Source organism: Limulus polyphemus, unplaced genomic scaffold (genome assembly GCF_000517525.1).
Source record: "Limulus polyphemus unplaced genomic scaffold, Limulus_polyphemus-2.1.2 Scaffold3856, whole genome shotgun sequence".
Lineage (NCBI taxonomy): Eukaryota > Metazoa > Arthropoda > Merostomata > Xiphosura > Limulidae > Limulus > Limulus polyphemus.
The window spans coordinates 90,951-101,007 of NW_013669466.1; the positions used below are offsets into that span (position 1 = coordinate 90,951).

General features: G+C 37.9%; 1 protein-coding gene across 6 annotated transcripts in view; it reads right to left on the reverse strand.

The window, feature by feature from the left end:
• The window catches only part of LOC106470172 (E3 ubiquitin-protein ligase RGLG4-like), a 28,618-nt gene that overhangs the window by 7,560 nt on the left and 11,001 nt on the right, over positions 1 to 10,057 (reverse strand). For 3 of the 6 annotated variants that reach the window (XR_002612993.1, XR_002612992.1, XM_022398776.1), the window contains exon 2: positions 932 to 1,442. Coding sequence is in view for 4 of the 6 variants with exons in the window: in XM_022398776.1 (XP_022254484.1) it covers positions 932 to 1,167 (236 nt within the window). In the remaining 2 variants the exon portion in view is untranslated. Of the gene's footprint in view, positions 1 to 931; positions 1,492 to 10,057 lie in introns of all 6 variants that reach the window. The other 3 variants (XM_013930699.2, XM_022398775.1, XM_022398774.1) reach the window with 2 other exon arrangements.

The window sequence follows — 10,057 nt, forward strand, 5'->3', positions numbered from 1 at the left end:
ATTATTTTCGAAATCTGCTTAGCTGAATTATGTAAAATCCATTATTAAAACCAAAACAACTTTTATGAAGTTTAAATTCACAGGCCTATGTTATTAGAGCAACATTCCGCAAGATAAACTATTTAGAGCCAAATTCCATATTGATAAACTACTTAGAGCAAAACGGTCTTTGTGGAGTGGTGGAAGGGAAGTAGTTAAAAGAAAGCTTCCACAGCAGCTGACGATCGTGTTCTCAAGCCTGTAGAATCGTCGACTGTCGTCCACAGTTTTCAAAAAAGATTTTTGATTGCGTGTCGAGTGCCCTAACCACCTGACCATGCCGGGCCTAAGTCGAGTTTTAAGTAATTTTACTCGGCTCCTATCAGTTGATTTTAGTTATAAAATCTTTAGATATTATTTGCTTGTTATTTTATTCGTACAATTTCTGTTGCAATAAAAGTTTTCCACTCTACCACTGACTGAGGCCATCACCTGCTTATTGCCAATGTCAGTTAGTGTTAGAGTTGTATCTAACAAAATTATACATAACTAATGAATGTTACAGAATTTATCAAAATAAAGTTAGTTAAATTAAGTGTTTAGAGCTGTCTTTCAGACACCATAGTGAACCTCTATCTATATAGAATTTGAAGAACATGCAACATTGGTGTTACTAATTTATTTTTCTAAATTATCCAGCCACGCGCTATTAAGGTACCGAAAATAAATACGAAACCCAAATTATCATTTGATTTACCACTTGTCACAGAATTATACCGGTTTCGTCGGATTCTGGATTTAATGACAAGTTGGGCTTCATAGTTATTTTAAGTTAGGTAAATATTGTAAAAACATACAAGACAATGCCATTCTAATGCTCAATTTAAAATAAACTTTTTTTTCAATAAACTTATTAAAATTGCCCTTATTTTACAGTTTTGTTTTTTTTTACCTCTGAAATTGGTCTCTGAAAGCCGTGAATGATTTCACATCAACTCGTGAGAATCCAAGAACAGCGAAGATGCTGGTTTTATAGTAGTTATCGTCTTTCTTCACGTCACTGTAGACATACGGTCGCTGTTGCGATTTTTCTGCCACCTCACGAACGTATTGGTCAAAGAGGAACAAAGCTACCAATGTGGCGGAGATGAATAGCAAGAGGTCGATCATCGTAGTAACTAATACCATGGAAAAGATTCATTTCTGGTTTTTCGATTACTTCCCAGAACTCACAACGAGGTATCCACTTTCACTAACGTTCCGTCCTTTGATGCATTGCCCAATTTTTACAGATGTAACATGCATAGCTACACGTTTTCGGAATTCCAAAATCTTCTGGGGTCTATTTTAAAAGCTTTTACAAATTTGTGGATGAAATTCTTTCTGCAGGTCCAAATACATGTATAATTATGAAGTGCAAGGATGGATACAGGAGAGGGGTCCAGGTGAGGTCAGGAATCTCCCTTTCTCAAGATGAAAAACAAGAAACAGACAAGTATAGATTGTGAACCTCTAAAATAAACAATAATTACATTACACCATTAATGATATTTTGAATAGTATATTCCTTATTATTATTATTATTATTATTATTAAAGCAATGCTTTTATTTCCTTTATTAATTCACGTGTTAAAGATTTACAAGTATAAAATATCATTAAATTTATATTCTGGTCTAAGATTTAGAACCCCTTTTCCAGAATATTGTATCCACTCATGAAAAAAAGTGTCCCAAAAGTCAGGCCCGACAGGAGAATGTAACTTTTTATGTAAAACAACGTGTTATCCCTGGATGTTCAAACCAGTTTTTCTTCAAATAAACAAGCAGGCCAAGTGATAAACTGTTGGCTCTTGAAGCACGTGGTCGCCAAGTGAAAAAATCTCATCTTTTCTATAAGGCCAGACTTTTGGGGCATCCTGTACAAGGCAATCTACCGATCAATTTATCTGGTTTCTAACATTGATATTTCATAGAAATCAATCGTCAATTTAACCAATAATGAATAATAGTTATTTTTGTTAAATGGGTAAGATCTTATAAAACTTCTCTCAGAGTATTCTATTTAATTTTCATCTTTTTATAGTTTTACAATTCTCATTCTAGCTATCAGAATTAATAGCGAGTGGTGAAGGACACCTTGATTAAAAGAGCATGTGATTAGACACACACACACACGTAGTAGCAAGCTAAAATTATTTAATACTACCCCAGGGGAAATTAAAATGCACGAACGAGCACTTCAGCACGTTAAACCTATTTTAATCAGTCTATATTGTTCTAAAAACGACTTGGGGGAAACACCTATAATACTACTACTACTAATAATAACAACAACATAGTTCGTGAAATGTTTTAATTCCGAATCACTTAGTGTACCGCTTAGCCTCTATGTGATTCAAAGCAAGTGAAATGGCATAAAATTGTAGAGGGGGATCCTGTGAGCAGCCACTGACTCACAGTAAACCATCTGATTTCGAACCATCCGTAAAAACGTGAAAGGAAGGATTGTTCGAAAGATGTTAAACAAAGAGAAGGTGGTATTACAATCAGTAGTATCTGTCCTTCTCAGTGGGGACCATAATGAGCTATGGCAAACATCAGACTCAGCAACATCATCCAATGTCAGAAGACCGAAATCAGCCAGCCCTGCTTAGATACGAGGAATGACTGCCAATTCCCAAAGAGCACAGCCCACTGAGTAAGAAAGACACAACCCCAAGTGGGATGCTGTGGTAAGTATCAAAGTTCTGTAGCATATAGCAAGGAAAGTTGCAAATGTCTGAGGTGAAAAGTAGGTACATAGACATCAGAGTACAGACTCTGGGCCAGTGAAATGTGAAAAGCTCTCATACAGAGCCAAAACCCAAGGTGATGCACAGGGTTCAACATTTTCAAGGCAGAGTCCCTAGCTAAACCACAGACCCATAGTCCAGGTTAGATCAGATGAAGGCACGATACATCTTGAGTATGGAATATTTATCCGCTCCCAAGAAGTGGAAGAGAGGACACAGAATTTTCAGTGCCCTTGTACACTGGATACGAAAGTGTTTGATGTGACGAATAAATGATAGATAATGATCAAAGTCCCAAGCACAATCTTAACCACCACAGGAAAAACCTCACTAGTAAGACAGAACTCAGGATCAGGATGTGTCCTGCTGGTTGCAAAAATGCACACAAATGGATTTAGAGGAGGAGAAGGTCTGGTCTACCCCCAACAAGCAAGTGATAGAAGTCTAAAGCTGCCACTTAATAAACCTCATTTTCGACAACCAACAAGAAATGTTAAAATCGTTGGCATGCAGACTGTTTGCCACAGTAGGAGGAAGTTGTTCAGTGATAGCACTGATCTTAATACTGAAAAGTGCGACACTCAAGAGACAGCCCTGAGGGACTCCAAGTTCCTGTGTGAAAGATCGGGACAGGATTGTGTAAAATGGCATATATCCATTTAGTGTCATTATTCTTTTCAAGATCAAAGGAAATGGACATAAGGTGCTCCCCCGATTGTGATTATGATCAATCAAGTGGTCCACAGTAGATTTGTTATGAATTTCGCGCAAAGCTACACGAGAGCTATCTGCACTAGCTGTCCCTAATTTAGCAATAAAAGATTAGAGAGAAGGTAGCTAGTCATCACCACCCACCACAAACTCTTGGGCTACTCTTGTGCCAACAAAGAATAATATTGACCATCACATTATAATGCTCCCACGGCTGAAAGGGCAAACATGTTTGATGACACAGGGATTCAAAGGCCCACGGATTGTGAGTCGAGTGCCCTAACCACCTGGCCATGCCGGACCTATCCACATTGGAATGCTGTTGATGAAACTAACATTGGGTGGGTGAGGGGAGGTTCTTTGGTTCCTTAAATCAAACAAGATGGGCATTAACCATCCTCTCCACAACATTACAGACAGTTAGTCAAAGCAATAGGATGATAATTAGAAGGAATCTTGCGATCCTACCTTGGCTTTGAAAAAGGAATTATAATAGACTTGTGCCAAACATCTGAAGAAAAAAAACATTCTCCTGCCTAATTTGATTTAAAACAATCAGAAGAAGAGCAAGAAAGAGATATTACAGTATATCATAATGAATATCGCCTGGTCCAACTGGTGTACTGCCAGCCTAATGAAGAGCAAGTTTAAGTTCCACCAACATAAATGAACAATTAGTCATTGAGATAATCTGCTCAAAAAGAAAGTGGCAATCGCTCAGCCCGTGATTTGATAGCCAAGATGGTAGAGTAAGAGACAGAAGTGATGGAAAAGTACAAAAAACACTCCCCAAGGGTGTCAGCAATGACATGAACAATAGTAACTTCCTTGCCATTGGAAAGCAAGATCAAAAGGGAATTGGAAGCATACTTCTCACTGACTTTCTCAATCCTGTCTCAGACGACCTTTGAACAGGTGATAGAAGTAAACTTAATCCAAGATTCCTTCAGGCTTTGACATCAGACCAGACGGGTGTGGGCACGAGTCTGCTGGAAAGCAATGTGTTTGGAAAGAGTACAAAACCTGTGAAAGTCATCCCAGGCCCATTTCAGAGCCTTATGCTTCCTCTGACAGTCACGAGTCCACCATGGACAAGGATAACATAGGAAACGTGTCAAGGTTTGGGGGATCAAACAAACAGCTGCCCAAACAATACAATCAGTTACGGTCTCCACGCAGTTGTTAATAGTGGGAAGACTAACGACAGCAGAATGAAGTTCCGAGAGAGTGGTGAAAATGAGTTGGGTGAACTCTCACAAAATGATGGGGAAAAATTATCACTGCCTCACTGTCCACACTCCAAGAAAAATGAGAATGGAAACAAATGGGTAGATTAATAGCAGTAAAAGACTGACTAGGTGTGTGAAAATAGGTAAATGAACCAGCATTAAAGAGAGAGAAAGGTTGTGATCTGCGAGAATACACCCTGAATGACCCCTCCCATCAATAACAACACCTCCCCAGAGGAGACTGTATCCATTAATACTGATTAAATTAGTGACAAACTTTACAATGAGGTTAAGATTTCAGCTGTTAATTAATTCATAATCATGGATGATATTAATGATATTAATGGGAAATGCTAGAGTCAAACTACAAAGGAGAAAGGTTTCTGGAAACTGTTCAAGATGGCTTTCTTCACCAGTTAGTCAAGGATCCAACTAGAAACAATGCCATTCCAGAGTTATTGTTAACTTCAAATATAGAAACGTTTGAGAGAGTGAAAATTGGGGAACATCTGGATGCAAGTGATCATTGCTGCATATGGAGGTGAGGAATAATGATATTTTGGTTACAAATTGCAAAAAAACTAATTTAAGGGATGCGACAAGAATTATCTGTTGTGAATTGGGCAGCTGAGTTATTTGGAAACACTAATCACATGTGGAAAATTCTTAAAGATAAATTTTAAGTATTCAAGGTAAAACTATTCCTTATAGAAAGAAAAAAGAGTAGCTGCAAGTTAAAAAAAAAAAAAAAAAATCAGGTTGGCTTACAAAGAGTACCAGAGGCAAGATTAAAGAAAAACATCACAAATTTAAGAAATTTAAATTAACTGGCAAGATGGGAGATTAAAAAGATTACAGAAAATCAAGAAAATTGGTCAAACAGGAAATTAGGACACCAAAAAGGATGTACGAGAAAAGGTTGGCTGAAAATGTAAAAATTAACAATAAGGATTTCTTTAAATACATTAAATATAAACAAAATGTTAGGATGAGGATAGGATCTTTGAGGAATATTTGATGAATGCTCGTATCTGATGATTATGAGAATGATGAGTTATTAAATTCTGATTTTCTTCAGTTTCTTAATGAAAATATAAGCAATATTCCTCATCTTGAACAGCTGATAGATGGAAACATAATTGAACAAGATGATCACATTAATTCTGAGCTTGTTAAGAAAAAATTGGGAAGTTTAAAGAACGATAAATCTTCTGGGCCAGATAATATTTCCCTGTTTTGAAGAAGTTTAAGAATTAGATATGCGAGTCACTTGCTACTATTTTATTATTATAATAATAATAATAATAAGTCCTTGAACAGTGGGCAGATGCCAGAGAATTGGAAGTTGGCTATTGTTACTCCTCTTATCAAGGGAGGTTATAAACATTCTCCCAGTAACTATAGACCCATTAGTCTTACATCGATTGTGGGAAAGGTTTTGGAAAATCTGATAAAAGATGCTTTGCTAAGTCATTTAACAAAGTTCAGAATTTTGTTGGATAGTCAACACGGTTTTACTAAGGAAAAATCTTGCCTTTTGACATTCTTTGAAAAAGTTACTTCTTATGTAGATTAGGGTAAGGATGTAGACTTGGTGTATCTGGATTTTCAGAAAGCCACATAAAAGGCTTATAAAAATATTCTCTCTAGGTGAGGGGGATAAGTTAGCAAATTGGATAGAAAAGTGGCTGGATGAAAGAAAGTAGAGGGTTGTTACAAATGGAGTACAGCCAAACTGGATTAATGTTACAAATGGGGTACATCAGGGCTCAGTCTTAAGACCTTTGCTCTTTTTGATTTACATCATTGACGTAGGTGAAGGAATGGTCAATAAATTACTTGATGATATTAAGGCCTTTAGTGTTTCTCGCTGTGAAGAGAATGCTGCTGATTTACAAAAGAATTTAGATCATTTAGTGAGTTGGGCAAATAGATGGCAAATGGGTTTTTAATAATTTTTTTATAATGGGTTTTACAATAATTATACTAAATAAAAGATAATGCATGTAGGTTATCATAATTTGAATTATAAATATAATTTCGATGGGAATAGCCTTAACAGTATCATGAAAGAAATAGATCTTGGTGTAATAGTTGATTAGTCTCTTAAGCCATACAAGCAGTGTGCTGTCGCTAGTGGTATGGCAAATAGGATTTTAGATTGTATGTACAGAAATATTGAATACAAGTCTAAAGAAGTCATAATTGAAATTGCTGCATAATTTCATTGTATAGGTATGGTTACACCACATTTGGAGTATTGTCTCCAGTCTTTGGCTCCTGACCTGAAGAAAGATACTGAACTGTCGAAAAAGGGTTCAGAGGAGGTTACTGGGAATGGAGGGGTTATCATATGAGGAGAGACTGAAATCTCTCAATTTGTTTTGTCTTGAAACAAAGAAGATTCATGAGGGAGATCTTATTGAAGTGTTTGTAAAGATAATTGATAGTGTTAATACATCATCTTTTTCATACTTTTCAAATTTAAGCGAGTTTAAGAGAAAGCTTGATAAGTATATGAATGAAAAAGACTGGCTTTAAGATTTTTTTTAATTTATTTATTAATAGTTTCAGTTTAGTTTAGAGGATGGGACAGCGAGATGGACCAATATATCCCATGTAGTCCCAAAGCATTATGTTATGTTATTAAAGTCTCCCAAGAAGAAGGGAGACAGTAGCTGGTCAATAAGATCATCATGGTCTGATTGATCATAATCCTCTCCTTGTGACAAATAACAAGAACATGGTGATTGTACAACCCACTGAAATAAGGATGGCTACAGCCTCCAGGAGCATAGTGAGTGGCACAGACATGATGGGTATATGCTGGTCAACCAGCAATGCCACACCCCCATGAATTCATCTATCACATAACCTGTACAAGGAAAACTGCTAAAGGGTGACAGCATTGGCAGGCCAAAGGAATGTTTCTTGTAAGAAGAACCGCACAGGATAAGAGTCGATCAAGGCCATATTGTTATCTAAATTAGAATGAAAACTCCCACAGTTCAACTGGTCTTTTTTATTTAGAAGCAGAAGAACCTTTTTGTTTGCAACCATAATGGTTTGTTTTATTGACAGAAGTCTGTCGACCTCGATGGAACCTGCCCTGTTCAATTGAGCAGATCTCCATCAGATGAAGAGTGACAGAGTGTATGACTGTCCTGCACCTTTGAACTGATGGAGAGTGACCCAAGCTGTGGTGGGGACAGAGACACAAGCAGACATGGACTTGTCAAGTCTAGAATCCATGGAAGGCAGAAGACTCTGGACATGACAGGAGAAAGACTCTGAGGGAGGCACAGAGATATTTCTGTACCCCACTGTAGCATTGGAACAGAGTGAAGCAGCATATATCCGAAGCAGAACACAGGACAATTTCCAAGCATCAAGATAGGAAATCTTGTTAACAATCCATAAATGCTTTCATCCAAGAACGAAAGTATAGGAGGGTGGGAACCACAACTGATACACTGAGGGTTCAGTTGACACTCGTAGGCGTCGTGGCCTTTTCCATAACACAAGCACACGCCAAAGAGTGTCCAAACAGCTGATATTGGAAATACCCGAAAGGCTTAAGAATGTACGTTTGCACCTTACAATTAAGATATCCTGCCTTGACATCAGAACTAGAACCTGAGTAGGCCACACAATTGTGTCTTCCTGAGTGGAGATATGTCACAGAGTTGAATCTCTCTGGCTGGAGACACCAGCGAGAATCTTCGACTAAGGAATGTTAAGTAAACCCCTCTCGATGATACTCCATGGAAGAAATCCAAAGTGGCAGGGGAAGTAACCTCAACAGGTATATCCCCAGTAAACCCCTCTCGATTATACTCCATGGAAGAAATACAAAGTGGCATGGGAAGTAACCTCAACAGGTATATCCCCAGTAAACCCCTCTCGATGATACTCCATGGAAGAAATACAAAGTGGCATGGGAAGTAACCTCAACAGGTATATCCCCAGTAAACCCCTCTCGATGATACTCCATGGAAGAAATTCAAAGTGGCAGGGGAAGTAACCTCAACAGGTATATCCCCAGTAAACCCCTCACGATGATACTCCATGGAAGAAATTCAAAGTAGCCTCAACAGGGAAGTAACCTCAACAGGTATATCCCCAGTAAACCCCTCTCGATGATACTCCATGGAAGAAATTCAAAGTAGCCTCAACAGGGAAGTAACCTCAACAGGTATATCCCCAGTAAACCCCTCTCGATGATACTCCATGGAAGAAATTCAAAGTAGCCTCAACAGGAAAGTAACCTCAACAGGTATATCCCCAGTAAACCCCTCTCGATTATACTCCATGGAAGAAATACAAAGTGGCATGGGAAGTAACCTCAACAGATATATCCCCAAAGGATTTCAATTTCAGTACTAGTTCGCTATGTTCTGTCGTATATGTTGTTGCGACCAAGATGTCTCCAGAATGTGGTTTCTCGACTGACTTTGTAGAGCCAGCAAGAGCTTCTAATTCCTTCTGGGTGGTAAAGGTGGACATTTGCCCTAAATACTTGCGAAACAAAGTTAAAAATCGAGGTACATGAACTGGTGGAGGAGGTGATTACAAAACAGAATCTTCCACTTGTGGCTGTTTTCCAAGCAACTTTTGTTGTTTTGTTTCTTTTCTTTTTTTACTATTATTTACAGTATTTGCATTATCCATAAGAAAAAAAAAAGAAAGATTCGATACACACTGACCACATCCACCATGAAGTCCTACAGGAGGACATGCTACACTCCCTAACTAGGACAATATGTAACGCCGGGGTGCGCACATATTGGTGAAACTTTCAACATTAGCTGTTGATTGACGTTATGTGTTTGGAAGATCTTGTTGAGACTATTTTATTACGATTGTTAGAAATATATAATGGTTAACGTGTCTGCACCTCACGGTGGTTAACGATGTTTCGTTGTTTACATTCCGCTATCGCTTAAAAAAAAATCTTGCACTCTGTGGCCGTTAGTTTATTATAAAAGATACAGTCAAATGTCAGTATTTGATTAGACTAGCACAAGAGTTGCCTTTCCTCTGGTCCATCACTTCAAAATTAGGAATGGCTAGCAGAGATAGCCATCGAATAGCTTTGTGCGAAATCAATAAAAACAACAGACAAAGCTCACCATACGTCATCTAACACTATGTATCGTTAATTTTATTTTGAGAATAGTTTAAACATATCAAAGAAAAGTAAAACTTGTTACTTATTCTAAAAGTTTACGGGCTGTTTAATGATAAGATTGGCTTATTCTGACTGCTGCTACACGTAAAACTTTTTAACGTGATGGCCCGGCACAGCCAGGTGGTTAGGGGGCGCTCGACTCGCAATCTGAGGG